The sequence below is a fragment of the Camarhynchus parvulus genome, chromosome 12, assembly GCF_901933205.1.
Source record: "Camarhynchus parvulus chromosome 12, STF_HiC, whole genome shotgun sequence".
Lineage (NCBI taxonomy): Eukaryota > Metazoa > Chordata > Aves > Passeriformes > Thraupidae > Camarhynchus > Camarhynchus parvulus.
In genome coordinates this window covers 18670607-18693246 of record NC_044582.1, presented here as the reverse complement: position 1 = coordinate 18693246, position 22640 = coordinate 18670607, and the positions used below count along the sequence as shown (strand labels likewise).

At 47.4% G+C, this 22640-nt stretch overlaps 1 protein-coding gene across 1 annotated transcript; it reads right to left on the bottom strand.

The window, feature by feature from the left end:
- Window positions 1-1116: 1116 nt before the first annotated feature.
- Window positions 1117-20203, bottom strand: LRRN1 (leucine rich repeat neuronal 1). The gene is made up of 2 exons (XM_030956754.1): window positions 19976-20203; window positions 1117-4957 (listed from the first exon to the last, which is right to left on the bottom strand). The coding sequence occupies exon 2, from the start codon at window positions 4722-4724 to the stop codon at window positions 2574-2576; it is 2151 nt and encodes a 716-aa protein (XP_030812614.1). The 5' UTR covers window positions 4725-4957; window positions 19976-20203; the 3' UTR covers window positions 1117-2573.
- Between the last annotated feature and the right edge of the window lie 2437 nt (window positions 20204-22640).

The window sequence follows — 22640 nt, the reverse complement described above, 5'->3', positions numbered from 1 at the left end:
TGAACCTCTCCCTGTGTTTTCCACCTGAACCTCTACCCGTGTTCTCTACCCGTGTTCTCTCCCTGTGTTCCTTACCTGAACCTCTCCCTGTGTTCTCTACCTGAACCTCTACCCGTGTTCTCCACCTGAACTTCTGCCTGTGTGCGAGGTTCACGTAGAGCAGTGTGGTGCTGGGAAAATGCTGCAGGAAGCTGAGGAGATGATGCAAAAGGGGCTTTGCTTTGCACCTTCTGACACCTACTCAATAATTATTTTCCAAAGACAATTTTATGATGTCATGCAAGCTGGAAGCCAACATTCTGTGGCCAGCCTTGTCCTCAGTGTCCTTTTCTCTGGCTGAAGTAGAGCGAATTTTTGCTGCAGAAGAGATCTTGGTTTAATTCATTGTGCCTGCAGCTTTAAGGTTAGAATAGAATACAGACCAGATGATAATTATTGCACTGAAGTTTTTCTGGAGAAGGCAGCATGAGGGAATGCCCCATTTACATTAAAAACAAATCCAGGAGAAGGTGATGAAGAAATGATTTCACCATGTTTCCTCTCCATGATCAAAAGACACTTGCCGAACCCCAACATCTAATTGTCACATGATTAAAAATGTATGAGATCTCCTGAACATAGAAAGGCTTGTGTGTAGCAGCACAAATACTTGATTGAAATGCACAATTAATACTTTCACTCAGCCTCATGTGGAAGCACAGACCAAGGGGGCAGCTTGTCCAAGGGATGGATGGATGGATAAGTTTTTGTACCAAGGCAACTGATTAGTGAAACAATGCTGGCAACTTTTCACTTTTAGACAAGGAAAAAGAAGTTTGAAGCTTATCTGTAAATTTTAAGGGGACTTGGATATATTTGAGAAGCCAATGAGTTAAAAAACTTCACACAGCCCCAGGCACATCCATGATTTGAACAATTAACTTTTACTTACCAAGAACTCATTTGGTGTGTAAAAATAAGCAAAAATTGCACATTCAAAGTGGTGATAAAGTGTAGAAAATGCTGTGCTTGTTGCTGAGGGGTGCTGTGTGATGTGACCACGTGTTCCCCAGAGCCCACCCTGCTCTTGACTCACGTGCAGAACTTCCAGGGATTCAGAAAAGACAAAGCACAACATTTCCATAGGTTCAACTGTAAATGATGCCTTTATATTGTACCCAGTGCACACAGATCACTGCTGCTCTCCTTTACCACAGCAATTCAGGAAAATACCCAGAATATGGATTCATTTTAAGCCTGTAAAAAATACAGTTCAGTATTGGACCAAATGTAACTGTCTTGGTCGTTTTAATCTTAATTTCTGCTTTTGGAGGAACATTAATCCAAATAAGTTTCTTTTCAAGTATATTCCAAGATTCAACTGGTTTATTTCAGTTTGGTAGCACTGAGTTTTTTTTGTCCTAACTGATGGTAATGACAGCTAAATGTCAGCTTCATTTCTATCTTAGCTCAAAATATAAACAGAAAAGTATACAAAAAGGAAAATGTCCTGTTCACACTCTGTGAGTTCTTCTTGCTGTGTACCCTATGCCAAACAGTTTTGATTCTGCATGTGACTCTCAGTCCAAAAGCCATGCTGAGACATTTTTCTCAATAAATTATTTTCCACATTTTGCCTCTAGTGCAGAGAAAACACTGCTATTAACATAAATGCATAAAAAACCTGAACCTGAAACTTCATTTCATCAAGAAAAAAACCCCCATGATATTTTTTATATAACATTTTGGATATATTTTATGTCAAAACATGATCACCAGTCAAACTAGTGACGTCTAAACCCCATACATTATTGTGATTTCTAAATTAAAAACATCAGAACAAAACTAAATTTATTATAGCTCTGCCTTCATTAAACACCGTGTGTTGGTGATTTAAACACAACAAAACTCTAGTAATTCTTCAAAAGTGTCTACTAAATAGAATAAAAAGAATAAGAACGATTAACGTTTAGTCTGTTACATTAAAAAATTGGATGTACTTATTCCTATTGCCTGTTAGCTTTACCTAAGCCTTCAACTACTACAAAAATAATAATAAAAAAGAAAACTCATTGCTGAAGGTCAAAAACATTCAAATCAGTTGATACAACATTACAGTACAGTCAACTAACATCATTCAGGGTCTCCTTTTCTCGGGGTAGAGTCCTCAGCCCAGGGTCACAAACCTAGTTCACTGCAGGTCCAAAACTGAGGGCGAGCTCGGTGCGATCCTGCCCCGCGATGGCTCGGGAACGCGGGGCTCACCCAGCCCCCTCCTTCTTTTTATTCAGCACTGGAGTTAGGACAGTGTTAAGTTTAGCACAATAACTAAAAAAAAAACCAAAAACAAACAAAAAAAAAACTGGAAAAAAAGAATAAAATAACCAGAGGAGTGGAAGCTAGGTGAAGCTGCCATTTGTGTCAACCCATTGCGATACGCTATACTAAAAAATCCTGAAATATCCACCTGTCCTCACCGCTCTGCCACGGACTAGCAAAGTCAAAAATACAAAAGTCTTCAACTCGTTGTTTTTGCAGAATAAAGCAAAAAAGTCTTTGTGCTCCTTACTACCAGAAGCAAAATATCCTCTGAGTTACCACATGTAATAGCTTCTGGATGTGTCGACTTGGGTCGGCTTGGTCTCTGCAGAGCCATCCTTGTCTTTTTCACTGTCACCTTCCCAGAGATTAATAAGTGGAGGGTAGAGCTCGTTCAGGGGGATTGAAGAGGTCTTTTGCATATATTTTTTCAATGAGTGGTGGTAGTTTTTCCTCTTAAATCTTTTTGCAATATAAACAGAGACGGAGGCGAGGCTGATGACGGCAAACATGGATCCCATCACCGCTGCCAGGGCCGTGCTGGTTTCCTGGTCGGAAATATCCAGCGCAAAAGCCGCGTTTTTGGTTGTGACGTTGACACAGGACCTCTGTGTTTGCTGGTGGATGTTGGACACTGTCAGACACACTTCATAATCTGTAGAGGGCTGTAGATGTGTGAGGTTGTATTCGTGGACATCCACCGGGACCCGGGCAGTGTAGGTGATGTGAGGGTTGTCAATCTTCATCGTGGCCGACGACCATTTTAAGTTGGATGTCATGACGTTGGAGTTGACTTTCCAAGAAACCAGGATGGAGTGGGATTCAGCTTGTTTAACGTAGATTTTCAGCACCTGGGTGCCATCCAGGAGCGTTCCGTTCACCCGGATGGTAGCGACCCTCGTGTCAGCCCCCTCTATGTTCTGAGCAACACAGGTGTATCTCCCAGAGTCCTCAACCTGGATGTTGGAGATTTCCAAGGTGCCCTCACTGCTCAGCTTGTATTTGTCAGAGAGGCTTTCCACGGTGACCTTATTGCCCAGAGGGGTGACCCAGTAGATTTCTGGCTCAGGCTCTGCCATGGCCCGGCAATCCAGAAACACTGTCATGCCAATGTCCAAGTTCAGGTGATTGGGAAAGGTCTCGTGAGAGATTATTGGAAGACATTGCTCGTTTGAATCCTGTATCAGCACTTCCTTCACCTGCTGTCCCCGGTACTCTGGGGGCATGGCACAGAACATGGAGAGAGGCTCCATGAAGCGGATGTTGGTTTTGTTGGAGTTGATCCAGTGGATGACGCAGTCGCACCTGAGCGGGTTGCTGTGGATGCTGATCTCCCGCAGGTTTGGGAGGGATTCCACTGTCTTTTGGTAGACTGCATTCAAGGCATTGTTGTTGAGCATCAGGCTCTCCAGGGCAGGGACGTTGCGGAATGCCAGGCGATGGATGTAAGACAGCTTTGGGTTGTTGGTGGCCTCCAGCTTTGTGAGCTCAGGCAGGTTGTCCAGTGCGTACCTGTCGACGGACACGAGCTCTCCCATGTTGTTGATCCCAAGCTCTTTCAATCTGAGCATGTTTTTAAAATCCCCTTCTTGAATTTTATGAATTGGATTTTTGTTGAGATCCAGGAATTTTAAATTGGGAACTTTCTCAAGCGCAAGCTGAGGAACTTTTACCAATTTGTTGTCATAAAAAGAAAGACTTTCAAGACTATCCAAGCCTACCAAGGCATTGCCAGGAATGTCTGTGAGGTACATACCTGCCAAAACTAGACTCCTTAAGTTTGCGAGTGGTTTGAAATTCATATCAAGTATTCCAATCACTGGGTTTTCTCCAATCATGAGAATTTCTAGGTTGGGAGTAGAATCAAACCAACGGCTGTCAATAACCTTTAATTTGTTGGAGTTGAGGTGTAATCTCAGAAGATTTTTCAGGCCAGAGAATGCGTTTGCAGAAATGCTGCTGATCTGGTTGTGATTTATGTAGAGCTCCTGCAGATTGCAGAGGTCTTGCAGGCAGTAGTCAGTCATCTCCGTGATCTGGTTCTCCTCCAGGTGCAAAGTCGTGAGCTGAGTGAGGTTGGAGAGCCCCACATCTCTGATACTCGTGAAGTTATTTTGTGAAAAATCCAGTTCTGTTAAATTAAAGAGCTGTTGGAGTTCGTCTGTGGTCTTTGCAATGTTGTTGCTCTGTAACAGGAGGACTTGAGTGTCACTGGAGAGGTTGCTGGGGATTTTTGTCAACCGGAGGTCATTGCAGTCAACTGTGGTGGCTTCCCTGTAGGTTGACTGAGGTGTAAACCAGGGCCTGATTTCACAGACACAAAGCTGTGGACATTCACTGCTCTGTATGGAAGACTCAGTTAATGAATTCATTAACAATTCTAGCACCAACTGGCACACAGTTAAAACAACTCTAACCTTTGCCATGCTGGCCAGCGAGGGGGTTCAGCTCCCCGGCCCCCTAAAATCCCCACGGAGGAAGAGGGTGATCCCCTATCAGGCAGAAAACGTAAAGCTTGACGTTTGAGGTGAAAGGCTTGGACATCCAGAAAGGTGAAGGATGATTTTCTGAGTTTAGTGAAGTTAAGAAATGCTCTGAAGACTCTCAGCTGCTCCTCGGTGTTTTAGAATCTTCTGTAAATCAGTGCCTGAAGATGGTCCTGAAAGCAGATTAGGGTATATGTTATGCTCAGCTCATATACAGTTCATCTATTATTTAGTTTCTTCAACCTTTGAAAGAAAATATCTGAAAACAATCCTTATTTTAACAGTAATCTCTTCCAAAAATCCCAATCTGGTGTAGGTAAATTATGTAAGGTTTGGAACTCTTTCCTTCTTGGGATTAACATGAGAAATCTCTCCAAGTGAACTATCTAAAAATAAAACTCTGGGATGGATACCTTTCAGATTTACCCTGCAGGAGCTGTTTGAATGGCTTGGGAGTGCTGAGGGTGGAGGATGTGCTGGTGAGCAAAGCAGGGTCTGAGAGAATCAACACCCAACCCCTGTCCCCAAGGCTGGGACTTCAGCCGTGTGACATTAAGGCTCAGGAAGCTGCTGGTTTACAAGTTTGAAGCTAAATGCTTATGAACTTTGCCAAAATTTATCCCAGTTAATCAAATCAGTTCCAGATAACAGCTTAGATTTAATCCAGCTCAGCACCAAACAAGAACAGTAAATTTGATTAAATGAATGTACTGCCCTTATTTCAGCTGTTTGTACTGCATTGTGATGGTATGAACTGTTCACCACAATTCCAAATTGCTGTGTAAGCCCCACATTTGTATCTGCTTAGCCTGAAGTTGTTCATGCAAGAGTGCCTTTAAATTAACCCAGCTGTGTCCAGGCACTGCAGAACATCTGGTGTACCGTGGGGCTCTGAACACATACTCCAGGAAAACCTCCTAGTAAAATCTTTCCCCTTCTCCCTTCATTGGAAAATCACTCTGGTGAGTGCAGTTCAGACTTCTCAAAGAAAAGGTTTGGGTTTTTCTGTGACTAAAATAATCAGGTTGTGCTGTGTGGACTCCCCATCCCTGGAAGTGTCCAAGGCCTGGCTGGATGGGGCTTGGAGCCACCTGGGACATTGGAAGGTGGCAGGAGAGGCACTGGATGGGCTTTAAGGTCCCTCCCAACCCAAACCACTCTGTGACTCTGTGATATCTGAGAGAACTCAGTGATGAAATCACATCTTTTTCAATTAGAACGTAGCAAAGCTTCAAGCAAGTCACAGCCCACAAAAGATGGTATTATATAAAATAATAAAACTAAATACAGCTTCTAAAATAGGTTCAAAATACTCCTCTGGATAGTGGGGACAGGAATCCCATTTGTACAATGCTTACTTCTAAATCTGATCATATTAAATAATGAAATTACAGTGTTTTATTTTAAGTTGCAATGTTGTGCTGTAGGTAGAACACACCCAACAGCAATTTTATTATTTATTTCTATATTGTTCTTCTGTGGTTGTGCTTTGGAGGAGGGGGAAGAGGACTGGGACCCAGAACACATTTGACCCTGTTGAGTCAGATTCTCTCTCTGGTAGGTGAGACTTGAATGAGGGCTGAGCAGACTCTGCTGGAGGGGGGAAAACCAACTGTAGGACCAACACTCCTTCCCAAATAACTCCCCACTGATGGAAGAATTGACTAAGAATGTATTAAAAAATAAATCTTAATGGCACCGTGGTAGTAGGGAACGTGTTAGTGTGGAGCGATGAGGAGCTGGGGTAGCTGAGCTGTGCTGACTCTGATGGATGCTTCCCTCCACAGCCACACATCTGTAGCCGACCCAAGCCAGCCAATTCTAGGAAAACTGATGGAATCCGAAGTTTAATTGATCTCGTTGCAGATTTTCAAATGGCAGCGTTTTGCAGTGAATAATGCAGGCAGTGCTTTCCCCCAGTGACAATCCCGGGTACAGGAGGTGCCCTGAGCTGCTGTGCCCATCATGGGCTGTCCCCTGACACAGGGACATGTCCCTGCTCCAGGAGCAAAGAGGGAGCACTGCTCCCAAAATTCCTGCCTGTGGAATTTCTCCTGCAGCTTCTGAGGGGATGAAGAGAAGGGAGTTGGAGCCTTGCAAAGCTGAGGGCCCTAATGAAGTTTTACTACTGCTTTAGGCCTGATGTAGCTGTATGAATCATGTAATGCTTTAAAAACCAAACTGCCTGAAAAACACTTCAAAGGTTCTTTTAAAATACGTAGGAGCGTGTCTAGATGTTGCAAAAAAAAAATCAAATTTGATCTTTCTTTGTTGAATATTTATATCCTCTTACTTGCACGTTACAGTTATTGTTCATCCTTGCTAAGAAGGCATTTGTGGGTTTATTGACCAGAGTTCTGGGTTTATGATCACTGTAAATATATGATTTTACAAGTTCCTAGTGGCTTGTTCTCTTCTGTAGCTATTTTCTACTGCAAATGGATTTAATTTTCTTTGACTGCAAATTTAGAAACAACCCACACATTGCTTTCCTCAGTCTCTCCCAGCCCAGGGCACCTTGGATGAAGCTGGAAATGCAATTCCAGGGTAACCAAAGAGTGAATTGTGAGCAGCCCCACGTGCCCAGCAGGAGGGACAACCCAAGTCATGGCCTTTGGTTTTAGCTAATTGTGCTGTGAAAAACCCCATGCACAGCCCTGCCCAAAGCTCCAGAGGCAGCAGAGCAGCCACCAAACCCCATCCCTTGGATTCCCAGCTCTCCAGCACTGATCCCAGGCACCTCTGCAGTGTTTGGTGTCACAGACACTGAGGGTGTGAAGGAAAGCTTTTAGCATTCCCTGCCTTCCCTCTCATTTGTCAGATTCATATTTTCTGCTGTTCCAACCCACAACAGCAGTTGCAACAGCTGGTAACTTGATATCAGCAGAAATAATGGCTAATTTTATGTGAGAGATATGGAGGGGATTATTTTACTCCGAGCTAATTAAACGCATTTTCCATGGCACTGCTCAGTACCCAGTGCAGAAAAAAAGCCACATTTCTGTCACCAGCAAACCCACAGCAGCTGCCTGGGCCGTGGGCTTGTTCCTGTTCCCTGAGGGCAGAAACAGGAGCATCATTCCTGCCTCCCATCCTGGAACTGCCATGGGGAGGGGTTTAACTCTTCCCTTCTCACCAAAGTACTGAAAAATGGTTAATCCTGAGCATTGGTTGGCCCATGAGGGTGGGTGTTTGGTTATGGAGAAGAAGGTCCTTCATTTCAGCTCTCCTTGGAAAGAGAATGGGTGGGAAGAAGTGTGCCCTGGCAACCACAGCTTTAGTGGTGGCTCCTAAAGAGTGAGGTTGGGTGGCTCATTGGGATAAAAAATACATTTAAACCTCCAGTGCAGGAAGAGGAAAATATGAAGGGACAAGCATGAAGCAAACTGTTAATTAAAAGTGTTCACACTCAACCTGCCAACTAAAAAGAACAGATATTGCACATTTTTGCTTGGTAATAGGAAAACAAAGCGTTGTCACTTCCCTGACAACTGTATTAATGGTCACTATTAAAATTCGCTGAAAAGAGCAACAATCTTGTTTGCACATGGATATCTGGGTGCAGTTTGGAACAGTGATGCTGCCACAGCAAATCCTCCCTGTGCACAGCTACGTGGTTCATTCTTGCAGAATTTCTTTTCTATTGCAGTAGCATCAGCCCAGATTTTGGCAGGCACTGAGCCACCTGCACTGAGTGTGCCCAGGTAAAAGTTGGAAGGATCAGACACATGAAAAAATTACCTCAGGCTAAGACAAGCAATTTATTCTGCAGTTGCTGGGAGCCAGGAGCACAAGCTGATCCCCCATTCCTCCCCTTTCCCAGGCTGAGCCTCAGTACCTGAGCTGTGTGCTGGAAAATTGTCTGTTGTGCCAAGGGCTCGTGCAGCTCCTGCATCCCCATCCCTCAGGAAATCCTGTGCTGGGGGGGACAGCCCTGCCCAGGGAGCTGGAGCAGGGTTAGTGCCAGCCAGGAGAACTGGGTGGAACTGGGCAATGGAATCCACACTGGGAGCAGGGCAGCTCCAGTGTCCCTCAGGACAAGAGGAACAGGCAGGAACTGATGCCCAGAAGCTCCAGGTGAGCATGAGGCAGAACTTCCCTGTGCAGTGACCACTCCCTGACCACATTGTCCAGAGAGGGGCTGGATCTCCTCCCTGGGGATATTCCAGACCCATCTGGACACAGTCCTGTGCTCCAGGGAGGTGGCACCAGATGTCCCTTCCAGCCTGACCCATTCTGTGACTCTGTGAGGAGCCTCTTGGGAGAGGGGACACCCAGCTGGAGGTTGGGCTGGGGCTCTGGGGATGCTGGAAGCACCACTGGAGCACAGGGAGCTCAGGCTGGCATCACTGGTTAGGGCACATGGGCAGGGTTAAGGAAAGGCTTTTGTCACAGACATATTTTCTGAAAAATCCTTTTGTTGGGATTTTTTCTCCTGAGAAGCAGAGAGGCCTCAGAAATGAAATGTAAACAATGGTTATCTGCTGCTGTGGAATGCAACAGGTGCATCTGTGATTGGTCTCATGTGGTTGTTTTTAATTAATGGCCAATCACAGTCCAGCTGTCTCAGACTCTCTGGTCAGTCACAAGATTTTATTATCATTCCTTTTTCTTTCCTTGCTGGCCTTCTGATGAAATCCTTTCTTCTGTTCTTTTAGTATAGTTTGAATATATCATTTGCTTTTAATATAATATATACCATAAATAATAACTCAGCCTTCTGAAACATGGAGTCAGGATTCTCATCTCTTCCCTGGTCCTGGGACCCCTGTGAACAGCACCACAGGCTTTTGTGTGTGCTGGAGGTAAAACCTGCTCTGCCCTTCATCAGCTGTGCATCCCCATTTTTCCATGGACAAAACAGGGATTTATGGATAAAGCAGGGATTGGTGCTGTGCTCAGCTGAGCCAGAGCCCCTGACCAGGCTTTAGGAGGGAGAGGCACTGAAACAGGAGCAGCCTCTAAATCCCAGCAGTAAGCTCAACACTAAGCCCAGTCTAAAAGCAGGTTACCAAAGTCACTCCAGTCAAGAGCATCAGTGACCTTGTGCATCCTAGAGAAAGAGAAGCTGGGGTTTAATTTCCAGCCATGGAATGGGCTCCTGTCCCAGGAGTTGAATTTACAAGTGCAATCCTGTGTATTTAGGAAAAATATTGAGGAATAATGCTTGGTAACAAGCCTTTTATGGTGAGGTTTTTAAAGTCTCCAGTGTCATCAGGAAATAAGCTATTTACAGGTCTGAATTGTGGAAAATACAGAAAAATCAAGCTGAAAATGATGACAGTTGAAGGAGCTTGCAAAAATCTGAACGTGGGAGCTGGGTATTAAAAGGAAATACAGAAACAAAGGCCCGTAGGACATGTAATAATGGTATAAAGCCTCAAAACACATCTTCAGGGATTTATAATATTAAAGTTTTGAGGGTTTTTTTCCTTGCAAATAATGCCTACTTTTTCTTCTCATCTGTACACACATTCCATCAAAATAAGGTCTGTGTTTAATTTTGGGGAAAGCTCTGGTGAGAAGGTGATTTGCTATATCTCGAGACAACCTTAGCATGCTTTATCTGTGTTCTTTTGAAAAATACTACTCTTATCTCCACCAAAGAACTGCAAAGAGCATCCTATTCATAACGCCTGTGCTGCAGAAGCAGCATATTACAGCTTGGAAATTTGTAATTTATTGGAGCTTATTCTTAAGACTCGCATCTGATACAGTATTTTTCATTAAAATTCTGAAGTAAATTTGCAGGAGAGGGAAAAATGGTTTTCATTCACAGGCTGCTCTGGAGTGCAAGGGGCTGGATCCCCTGCAGGGAGCAGCCACTGGGTATTGATGGCCCATCCAATCCACCAGAGAATTGCAACCCAGCTTCTGGCAACTGATGGAAAATGTCTCCCAGATTACCATTAACCAGTCACATTAGAAACATCAGCAATAACAGGGGCTTGCCAAACAGTGGGCTGTCAGATTATAGAGGCTGTTTGCTTTAGCAAAGGAAAAAACCCCATAAACCACTTCATGGCCTTGAAACCTGAAAGGTGAGATGTGTTTGTGTTTGAGGAAGATTCTTATGCTAGGAACACAAACGATTCTCAGCTTTCTTACTCTTCATGAATGACTTTGGGACAAGATGGGCTGTTCTGTTGTCCAGGACTTGCTTTCATGTCCTGCTGAGAGGGCTCAATGTGAATGCAAAGCTTTGATGCCATTTGATGCAGAGGAACCCCACCTGTGACCACTGTCGTGGTTCCACACCCTCAGCAGAGCATAACTAATTTGGGAAGACCTCTTCCAACTCTTTTTGCATGTTGTGCATCTGCAGGCTGATGAATCCCACCTGTGGCCACTGTTCTGGCTCCACATCCTCACCAGAGGAAGTTCCTTGGTTAGATCAGCATTTCTGAGAGCCAGCCCATTCCACTGCCAGGTTAGGATCCAGGTCCCTGAGCCCTTCCTTGCAGCTCCTCTCTTCTGCCTGCCCTGCAGGTGATGGAGCAAACCCCTGGGCTGTGCTTTGCTTTGCCCCTCACCTGCCCTAACCCTTCCCCAGCCCTCTCTCCATTTTAAATCCAAGGGAGAATTGAAACCTGATTGGTTTTAGTACAGTATCTGGAATTTCCAGAGCATAGCTGATTTGGGAAGACCTCTTCCAACTCTTTTTGCATGTTGTGTATCTGCTGGCTGATGAATGAGAGGGGACCAAAGGTGGAGAAATTCTGCTTTGGCTTCTTAGCATGTTTAAAGAGTAGAAATGGATAGAGTCATGGCATATTTGGGATCTCAGAACCACATGGAAGGATCTGAGCACCTTTTTAACCCATGGAGTCACCTCCCCACCAAGGATTTCATAGAGAGCAGCTCAGAAAATCTCTGCTTCTTACTATCTATCAAAATCAGCACAATTCAAACAAAAACCTAAAAAAAAAAAAAAAAAAAAAAAAAAAAAGAAAAAATAAAGAGGACAAAGGGCATGCAAAGATTGGGTTGGATTTTGGAGCAGAATTCCCTTTTTGTGTTTTGACCACTCTGAGAGCCAAGCAGCTTGGCCAGTGGAAGCAAAGTGTTAATAAAGGAGCGCACAAGGAATATTTTTAACCAGGAGAAAGAGGGCTGCCAGAACTCCAGAGGATTTTCCTGAAGGAACAGAAAATCCTTTTCCTCCCTTTTTGCTGACTGGCTCCTGGCAGTGTGATTATTTTGCTTCCTACACAGTTCTAGATCAAACTCCAGTTTTGTGAGTCACTCAGGATCCCCCACAGTTGGGAAAGACCCCAGTGTGTACGTGGTTGTTACTACCACAGAGGATGCCAAAAAAACCCTGTGCTGCAAACAGTGCCTGATAAATCCCAACCAGAATGAGTCAGGAGCTCTGGAGGTATTTATAAATCAACACAATGGTGCTGGCTGTAGGGAATGCATAAGGCTTGTCATTAAAAATTATATGTGCATGGAGCTTCAATTGCTTATCTTCAATTCTTCAATCAAGGAAAAAGTTCTTTTTCTGGTCCTTGTTACACTCTGTTTTGATAATTCTGTTTCCTGTGGCTGTAACGTGTGTTAGCATTTCAATTATTAGTGATTAAGTATTAAACTGTATTTTACTATTAGCCCAGATCTATATCTACACAGTTTGTACATGTAGTGTGCTGACACAGACTTCAGCCCTTAGAATAAAACAGACTTTTATTGATTTTTTTTCTGAGTTTTATGCTTACAAAATCCAATTCTCTGTTTCTGAGCTATATATATTTAAATGCTAATAGACCCGTATATTGAGCTGGCTGATATGGGAAGATCTGATAGGAAAGATTGTGAGCATGGCACTAACAAAATAAATGGATTTAGCATGGGAGGTGCTGAGATGTAATAGAAAGGCTGTTAGCACCAAGACAAAGATCTGGAACTCAACCAAGCTGGGAAGGGACAGAAGTAATTCCATTAAGTGGCCACAGATTTGGGTTTGGAGCTGCTCTGAACCAAGGCTTTACTCTGGCCTGAGAAAAAGGCTCTTTTCTCTCTCTCCAGCTCCTCTGCTGTATCCCCTGACCCTCCCCTTTTCCACGAGTCTTTCTGCACTTCTGCTACATGAAATATGTGTTCCCCAGCACTGTTTCATTCCAATATCACTGCCATGTGATGAGGGCAGGGAGGCTCAGCCAGCTGGGAGTGTGGGACCCCCACAGCCTGGGTTTAACCATTTCTCCTGATCTCAAGTGTCACCTGAATGCTGATGCTTTGCTCCACGCAGAAAACAGGCTTGCTTTGAGATGTTCATGAGATTCAGAAAGAGAGAAAATACATCTTATTCAATGTACTGAGTGTTTAGGACCAGGCCATAAACTGTCCCTTGAGCTTTAGTCCTCAGGCTGGTCACGGCCACATCCCAGGTTTTCCATGGATTGTTTCATCAGGGCTTGCAAAACGCTAAGGTACTAAAATTTCTGCCTATTGCAGAAAGGAAGATATTTCCTCTCAGAATTTGAAGTTATTGGTGCTTTATAGATAAAATCTTCACCTAATTACAGTGATTCATTTGGGCATGATAAATTTTTAATTTGTATAAACCAGATTTGTTGCACTTAAAGGGGGCAGAAAGAGAAAGGAAAACAGATTTGTCAATGAACTTAGAAAAAAGCACTGACCTGGTTTTACTTGGTGCCTTTTACTACAATGAACCCATTTTAAAAACCTGTTTTCAAGTAGCAATTAAAAAACTTCATTTTTGCAATGGCTTGTTCACCTATGGCTAAGATAAGTTATTTTTCAATGCATTTACAAGCCATTGGTGGCTCTCTGGAACTATCAATATTTACTCTATTTCTGTTAGAATGATGGATCATTTGTGATTTAAAAATTTAACAAGGCCAATCAGTAGCTCATCTGCATCCCAGTAATTGTATGCAGCACATTAGCAAGGTATGAATTTATTAGATAGTTTTGGACTTGCTTAATCATATAAATGATATGATGCATGAAATAACAGAAAATGAAGGATGCATTATATAAATGATAAACATTTTCAAATTACGAAAAGACAATCCAAGCTTTGATTGATATTTTATTAAAACAAGGTAAAATGTTATTCTACCAAACTTCGGACAAGCTCAGGGATTTTCTCTGAATAACTCTGAGGTGTTTTGGGGAAGTTCCTTAGGATGTGGTGTGTCAGACCCCAGGGTGGAGAAGGAAGCCAGGGAATGTCTCCCAGGAACTTAAGCAGCTTCTCCAGGCAGCAGTGTTCTCTTTAGAGCAGGATGAAATAAGGAAACTCAGGTGAAACTCTCCTGGCAGGGCTGGAGCTCTGCTCATTGCCACAGGTGGAGCTTCTTTCACTTGGAAAAGTGCTTGTTGAGCATGGAGGAACCTGGTTTGGGTCTCAGCCCCACCTTGTAAGTGTGTGGTGCTGAAATGTGTGTGTTTGTGGCAGGTGATCCCCAATCCATCCCAACCCAGGAGCCAGACCCATCCCAGGCTCAGCTGTGCTGCTCTAACATCCCACACCTGCCTGTCACAAAGCAACCCCTCTGGGGGGAAACAGGGGCTCCCAGCTGACCCCAGGGTGGGATGTGCCCCAGGAGTCCCTTGGGATCCCCTCTGGAGTCCCCAGGGAGCTGGGCTGCTCTGGGACAGCGTTGGGAACGGGCTCTGGGTGCCTCTGGGGTGGGAAGAGACCCCAACACCTGCCTGGGGGTGCTCTGGAGGGTGAGGAGACCCCAACACCTGCCTGGGGGTGCTCTGGGGTGGGAAGAGACCCCCACACCAACACCTGCCTTTGACCACACCTTGAGTGCTGTGTCCAGCTCTGGCCCCTCAGTTTGGGAAGGGTGTTGAGATGTTTGAGCTCATCCAGAGGAAGCACAAAGCTGGTGAGGGGCTGGGAACACAAACCCTGTGAGGAACGTTTGAGGGAGCTGGGGCTGTTTAGCCTGGAGAAGAGGAGGCTCAGAGGTGACCTTGTTGCTCTCCACACCTTCCTGCAGGGAGGCTGCAGACAGGTGGGGTTGGTCTCTGACAGAACCAGAGGACACAGTCTGCAGCTATGGCAGGGAAGGTACAGGGTGGATATCAGGAAGAAATTTTTCACTGAAAGAATAATGAAGCACTGGAATGCTCTTCCCAGGGAGGTGGTGGAATCACCATCTCTGGATGTGTTTAAAAAAGACTGGCCATGGCACTTGGTGCTGTAGTCTGGGTGAGGTGTGAGGGCACAGGTTGGACTCGATGATCTCAGAGGTCTCTTCCAACCTCATGATTCTGTCTGATTGTGTGTGATTGTGTGTTGTGTGATTCTGTGATTGTGTGTGATTGTGTGTGATTCTGAGTGATTGTGTGTGATTGTGTGTGCCTGGGCTCTGCTCCCTCCCAGGAGCAGGCTGGGGGCTGCACTTCCCCAGAGCTGAGCCACCAGCCAGGCAAACCCTGCCAGGTTCCTTCCAGGGGGCCTGGCTTCCAAAAGCCCTTGGTTCTCCTGCTCTAATCCAAGCTGACAGATGCCCAAATTGCTGGAATCACCAGAGTTTGTTAAATTAAATACCTGGAAATGAGATGCTGACTGACAACCTCTGAAATTTCTAACTAAAACCCCCCAAGTTAGGTTTGCCTCTGTGCTCAGCTGCTTTGGTTTGGGAATTGTTCAGGGAAATACTGTCCTGTGTGACCACTGAGGAGTAAAGGGCAGCACCTCAGGAGAGAAAATTATGTAGTAAGGCTGCTGTACCCAATAAAATAAGGGAAAAGCTGTTTCTCCTGGCACTTTTATAACTTCAGTGCATTCTCACTACAGCAGCCTGTTCAATATTTCAGGCCTGTTACTTAAACTTGCTTTGCCTTGTTGTTCTGTTAGTTAAAAAGGGAAGAAAAAGGCAATACTCCATTGCAAGCATTCAATCTTTAGAAACTGTGCTCCAGGTAAAAACCAGCTCCTGCTCCTTTAATAATTCAGCCAGATGGAAAGCCAAGGAAACACTGCCTTGTAACACCAAATTAAGGTCTTATGACACAGAAGGTGAAGTTATAAAAATATTTTACAGAAGAAGTTAAGAGCAGAGACTAATTCCTGTCTCACTGATACCAGACTTGTCCTGCCTTTACCAGGGGGAGAATTAAGCCAATCCAAAATAGGCCAATCCAGTATTTTTCTTCAGTGCCCTAAGTAGAAAAGGGAAGATGACATCTAAAGAGCAAAACAAAATTTGAATAAAGTTGCAGGGTTTGAAGCAGCAAAGGATAAGAGAGTGGGGTTCAGAAGAACTTTCAGCTCTCAGCCCTCCATGTGTTCAGCTCTGACCTCACAGAGTCCATTAGTGAAGAACTTAATTACTCAGCTGCAGGAGAAGAATGAGACTGATAAAGTCTGAGGAACTCAAGCACATCTGCAGGGACTGTTTCTTATCAGAGTGGCCCTGTGAGGTCCCTGTGCAGAACTTAGGCCCTCCAAATCTTAGAGAAACATCATTATTTAATAATTAATTACAAACCAACAAAAGCAGTTCCTAAGCCAGCTCTTTGATTTTCTTTGCTCTTGTCCATCTTTCCTCCCACGTTAATTGCAGAGACAAAACAGAGTATGGGAATATTTGCAGTGGATTTCCTTGGATTTCTGCTCTGGCATGGGGCTCTGGCTGCTTCCCACCTCTCCCCTCTCCCAGGAGCCCTGCCAACCCTCCTAACAGAGTCAGCACAAAAACCACCCCAGCTCCAAAGTCCCTTTTGTGTAGAACTCGCTCGCTTTTGTGTAGAACTCACAAGTGATTTTTTGGGAAAGATGTGTTCAAGGCCTGACTCTGTTAATGACTTAACTGCTCTGGAGCACAACCTGGGATTCTGGGTTCCTGGGAGCACCATGGGTCTCCAGGCTGGAAGGGGCTGCAGGGATCAGCTGTAGTGGGGCTGAAACTCAGGCTCTGTGTCCCTGAGCCTTACACAAACACAGAGGAGGAGGGCTGCATTTATGTGCTTCCAAAAACTTTACATAGATTTTCTTCAGTTCTGTGTCTACAAAATGTCTGCCAGGAAAAAATCTGGAGCTTGGCAGGATGAAGCCTCACACGTGTATTGTTCGTGTAGCTATGGTAACCTACAAATGCCACCAGTGTTTCCATTTCATACACAAATGAGGGGACAGCTGTGGGGACCACATGTCTGCCAATGGAATAATATATGTGAACTAGGATGGCTTGGTCAGAAAATTACAACTCATCTATATTAATCAGGGCTTCAAAGAACAGGCACCTCCGTGGCGACAAAGTGCACAGGAAGACAGAGGGATTTTTATTTTGGAAAATTTGGGCTGCTCTGTAAATATTTGCAGCATCTTGCTACTTTTTGCTGGTTGGAAAAGAAACTAAGATAAATATTGTTCAACCAGAGCTGTTCTATAAACATCACTTAACTATTCTCCTTAGGTTTTGTTTGTTTGGGGTTCTTTTTTTCCTGATGCTTGAGCCTGCCACAAAGCCAGACCTGGGACCAGGCAAGTCACTCACCTGGGGCAGGAGCAGCTCAGAAAGAGACAGAAATGATGTGGCTCAGAGCTTCGTGAACAAAGTCCCCATTTTTACTCATTGTTATGATTAACAGAAATAAGAGCTTCAAAAGATTCATAAGAGAAACTAAAAAAGGATTTAAAAATATTGTTTAAATGTGGTTGAGTCCCTATCACCCCTAACAACAACACGAAGAAATCTGCAGACCCAATAATGCAAACAAATCCCCTTTCCAGTGGATATTAAGCTGTGCAGGCTGCAGTAGCAGCAACACTTGACCGCTGCTATGATTCATCCAAGGTGTTTGAAGTGTCCCCACAAAAAGAGCCGCGGAGCAGGGATGTGCCGCCCTCCTTGGCAGCAGCCGGCTGCAGCAGGAATCCAGCACGCCGATTAGGAAAAGTTTTCCCTGCCTTCTGCAGTGCCACGCTACTGTATCGGTGTGAAACAAAGGCTGCAGCATCCCCTCCTCCGCCTGCGGCAGCGAGCCGGGCTCGGGCACCGGGGGGATTAGGAATGAGTGATGGTGATGGCGATGAGAGCTTAACCACTGCTCCTTGAAATTATCCCATTTGCTCCACGAGCTGGAACCAAATACACCCCGAGAATCATGGAATCACAGACTGGTTTGGGTTGGGAGGGACCTTCAAGATCATCCAGCGCCACCCCTGCCATGGCAGGGACACCTCCCACTGTCCCTGGTGTTCCAAGCCCCAATGTCCAGCCTGGCCTTGGGCACTGCCAGGGATCCAGGGGCAGCCCCAGCTGCTCTGGGCACCTGTGCCAGGGATGTCCCCTGTGAGGTCAGGCTGAACAAAAGTTTCTTTTTTCAGCCTGGATTTGGACAGGCTAAGCATTATTTATGGCAGTAAAAAAAGGTCCTGCACAGTTCACGTGGAAAGTTGTTATCCTTCTATAATTATCCAACTTAATGCAAAATCCCATTTCCTTCAATGATCAGTCGTGTTACTGTGTCTGTTCTAGGTAAATGGAAAAGGCTTTATGGTCATCGCAGTACCTGGTCTAATAACATCCAAAATGCCTACTGGGAGAGATAATTTTATATGGGCTACATAAAAGGTTGTGCAGGTAACTTTTAACTGCCGAGGTAGAAGTTAGACTGGAGCTCTTGTCCCGGAGCAGTGGCACAAGAGAGGCTGCAGAGCAGGGGGACAGGGACACCAGGGGCTGTGCCCTGGCCTGGGGGGGAGAGCAGAACCACCCTGGCTCTCCTCACTTTCCATCTGGGAAGCTTCCTGCACTGCTTTGTCCCTCTCAGTGTGTCTGTCTTTAATTTAAACTCCGACTTGCAAGACTTTGGGACTCAGTTTGGTTGGATCCTTTGGACAACAGCGGGACTGATGCTGGGTGTGCCTCTGGTCATTCAAAGCTCTGCGATCTCCCTGTGGGTACATCTGAGCTGTTGGCCACAACAGGTTTATGATCTCCAGAAATAATGGGTTCCTTTTATAGGGACCCTTCAAGTCCGTAAGGAAAAGACTGAAAGGTTTCCAAACTAGTTTTCGTGGAAGGGACTCGTTACTTGGGAGCTCTCGCACAGCTCCAGGACAAGAACAGAAGCGCCCTGCATGTGATCTCTCACCTTTGGACAACATCATCGCCTACTTTGAGCTTAATTCTGCTACTTTCCCTTCCACCGCCCGAAATGGTGGGAGATGCGCCCCGAGCCAGCACTGGGGGAGAGAATAACTTGGGGGAGAGCGAAAATCGCAGGCGAACATCTGTTGTGCGGCCCCGGCGGGGCTGAGCCGGCGGCACAATGCGCCTCGCTGCTGTCCCTCCTCCGGCAGGGACCGGGGGCCGGCCCCGCGCTCAAAGGGCCCTTTGACAGCGGCGACAAAGGGGCGGCAGCGGGGCCGGTCCCTTTGTCCGCCAGAGCCGCGGCCAGGGACCCGCGGTGCGGGGTGAGGAGCCGCCGCTGCCCCGCGCTCCTCCCGCACCTCTCGGGCAGCAGAGTTCCCAAAGAGCCCCCGAAGGGCAGGTGCGTGCGGCAGGGAGCGGCGGAGCATCCCCCGGCCGCTCTGCCCAGGCCGGTCCCGCAGCCCCCGGGACCGAGCGGCCGCTCCGCCCGCAGCGCACAAAGCCGCGACCGCGGGAGGAGGGCGGCGGAGCCGCGGCCCCGCTCACACTGCGCCTTTATGCCGCTTTCTGAAGGGCCATTGTCACACTGAAGGCTCCTTGTCTCCTCGCATTCCTGCGGGTGAATGGATGAGGCAGGACATCTGCCGGGATCCGCTCCCATTCGCATGCAAATGGGGGACGCGGGCAGCGCTGCCGCACCGCCGGCCCCGCGCCCACCGCCGGCTCCCGGCACCGCCGATCCCCCCCGAACCCCCGATTTACCGCAAACCGGCCCGGGGAGCAGCGGAGCACCCGACAGGCAGGAGGATGAGGAGGAGGAGAGCGATGCTGCAGCCGAACCCCCGCAGCCCCGGAGGTGCGAGGCGGCCGCAGCCCCGGGGCGGTCCCGGCGCGTTGCGGAGCCACCGAAACCCGGCGGGGACTCTCCCGGGGGGCACCGGGGGCGCGTCCGCCACCGCAAACTTTGCTCGGTGCCCGGGCCGCAGCGCACATCGCTGCACCGCGGCGCACATCCCCGCAGCCCCGAGCGCAGCCCTCGCACCCGCGGCGCTCCCGCAGCCTCCGCTCGCTCGCTCCCCCGAGCCCGGCGGACGCACTCACCGCCGGCCGGGCGCTGCCGCGGTTGTCCCCCGGGGCTGCACATCCGCTGCTGCCGCCGCGGTTCCAGCGCGCCGGGATGCCGGGATGCGGGGAGCGATGGAGGAAGGGATGGATGGGTGGACAGATGGAAGGATGAGGGGATGGACGGACGGACCGGTCCCTCCGTGCCTGCTGCCCGCCCCCAGCGCGGCGGAGCGGCGGTGCCGGTGCGCGGTGCCGCCCGCTCTGAGGCGCCGCCGGCGCGCACCTGGGAAGGCGCCGCGGGTCAGCTGACGGGCCGCGCTCCCATTGGCTGCTGCCCGCGCGGCACCGGCTGCGGGGGCGGGGCGAGACATGGCCCCGCCCCCTCGCGACCCCGCCCCCGGCCTCGGTGCGAACCCGGGGCTGCCGCGGGCACCGCTCGGGTCCCGGGGAGCGTCCCTGGCTTTGCATCCCGGGCAGCATCCCTGCCTGCCTTCCTGCCTTCCTTTCGACGGGGCACTTTTTTTACCCCCACACTCTGATGGCCTGCCTTCCTTCCTTTGGATCCTGGGGAGCATCCCTCCCTTCCTTCGTATCCAGGGCTAACATCTCTCCCTTCCTTCCTTTGGATCCCGGGAAATATCCCTTCCTTCCTTCCTTCCTTTGGATCCAGGAGAACATCCCTCCCTTCCTTTGGATCCAGGGGAGCATCCCTTCCTTCTTTCCTTCGGATCCAGTGTGAGCATCCCTCCCTTCCTTTGGATCCAGGGCTAACATCCCTCCCATTGTTCAGATCCAGGGTTAGCATCCCTTCTTTCCATCCTTTGGATCCAGGGGAACATGCCTTCCTTTCTTTGGCTCCAGGGTGGGCATCCCTTCCTGCCATCCTTTGGCTCGAGGGTTAACAGCACCTTCCATTGTTCACCTTCAGGACTAACAACCCTTCCATCCTTAGGCTTCGGGGTTAACAACCCTTCCATCCTTAGGCTTCGGGGTTAACAACCCTTCCATCCTTAGGCTCTAGCGTTCACAGAGTTAACACCCTTCCATCCCCGGGCTCGGTCGTTAGCAGCCCCCCCAGTGGCACACGAGTCCCTGTCCCTGGCATGCTCTGCAGGTCACTGGGGCTGGCATCAGCAGTGTCACCCTCAGGATACCCAGCCTGAGTCTAAGACAGAGCATGAACCTGCTGAGCAGCTTCCCACCTGCCCTTTGAATCCTGGCTCTAAATGTTTTCAAACTTTATTCAAAGTGGCACGAAGATGTAGTGAGAAAGTTCTGCAGCCTGTCAGGACTCAAACGTTTGGGTTCTGTGCTCTGTAGAGAGGCAAACCCCGAGCCAAGGGGATGGGGATCACACCCCCAGAGGGTGCTGGCACTGCCCAGGCTGCCCAGGGAATGGGCACGGCCCCAAGGCTGCCAGAGCTCCAGGACCCTTTGGAAAACCCTCCCAGGGATGCCCAGGTGGGATCCCTCACTCCTTGTGAGTCCTTTCCTGCTCAGGATATTCCATGATTCTGTGAACCGTAAGAGTCATTTGAGCCTGACATTAGAGGATTTAAAGCTGTCTGTGTCAGCCCTCTGAGATGTTCTGTTTCCTGTTCTCTCCCATTTTCTGTCTTGTCTCCATTTCCACTTACCTTAGTGTGCAATTATTGACTGACACATTTCCCCACCTTTCCTTCTCCTGACCTTGGGCTTCACCCACTTCCCTGGCCGAGTTCCCAGGGTGCCCTGGCTGAATCCTCACGTTGGATCTCAGGTACAGCTTTAGTCTGTGCTTGTGGCTGAAGCTGTGGCACTGATACAAAAATCAGCTTTTCTTCAGACCTTAAAATCTTCATTTCCTGATTTTTTGTTATTCACTTAACCAACAGAAAGGAAACCTGTGGCAGGACGGTGCTGTGCTGCCTCATCCCTGTGCCCTTTATTAAGGTCATGGAAATTCTGGGATGCTTTTATCGACAGACCCCCAAAAGCACACGGGATAATCTTCACCCTCCTGCTCTGCACAAAGCAACCCCGTGGGCAGAGTTTGCTGAGCACAACCTGGGTGCAAAAACCCTGCTGCCCATGCCAGGCAGAGCTCAGCACCTCCTCCAGGCATGTCCTGAAGTGGTACCCTCTCAGGAAATTATTTTAAAGATCGGTTTAACACTTTTTAATACGAGTTAACAATAAGTTAAATACATAGCAAATACGGTTTGCAGTTAATGCTTCAGATTTCCTCCTGAGGCAATGATTTTTTTTTGCTGAGAGCCCAGAAGGTCACTTGGGTAACAGTGAGAGTGACGTTTTTCATACATAAGGAAATTGAATTTTCGGAAGGAACTCATCAATGTTGTCCAAAAAGACACTTTTCCTTTCTCAGGGGCTGTTCTCATCCATCCGGATGCTCCTTCCCCATCTATCACTTCTTCCTGATGAGGAAATAATGCAACAGCAGATGCCTCTTGGAAAACCCAGTGTTTTGAACAGCTTCAGGGCTTTGTTTCAGGGCAGGGAATTTATTTTCACTTCCTTAGCAGAGTAGCATCATCCTTGAAAGGCATAAACCTGATGGACCTAAAACCTCCCTGCAAACAAAAAAAGGAGGAGAAATACAGCGAGCATTAAAATTTTACAGCCTTAAGCTGGTGTCTTCATTTCCTGGCAGTTTTCACAACATCAAAACACCAGGAATGAGAATAATGTTGAGATGGGA

Coding starts and splice junctions, on each gene's coding strand:
- LRRN1 (XM_030956754.1), bottom strand. CDS start 4,724: ATGGCAAAGGTTAGAGTTGTTTTAACTGTGTGCCAGTTGGTGCTAGAA.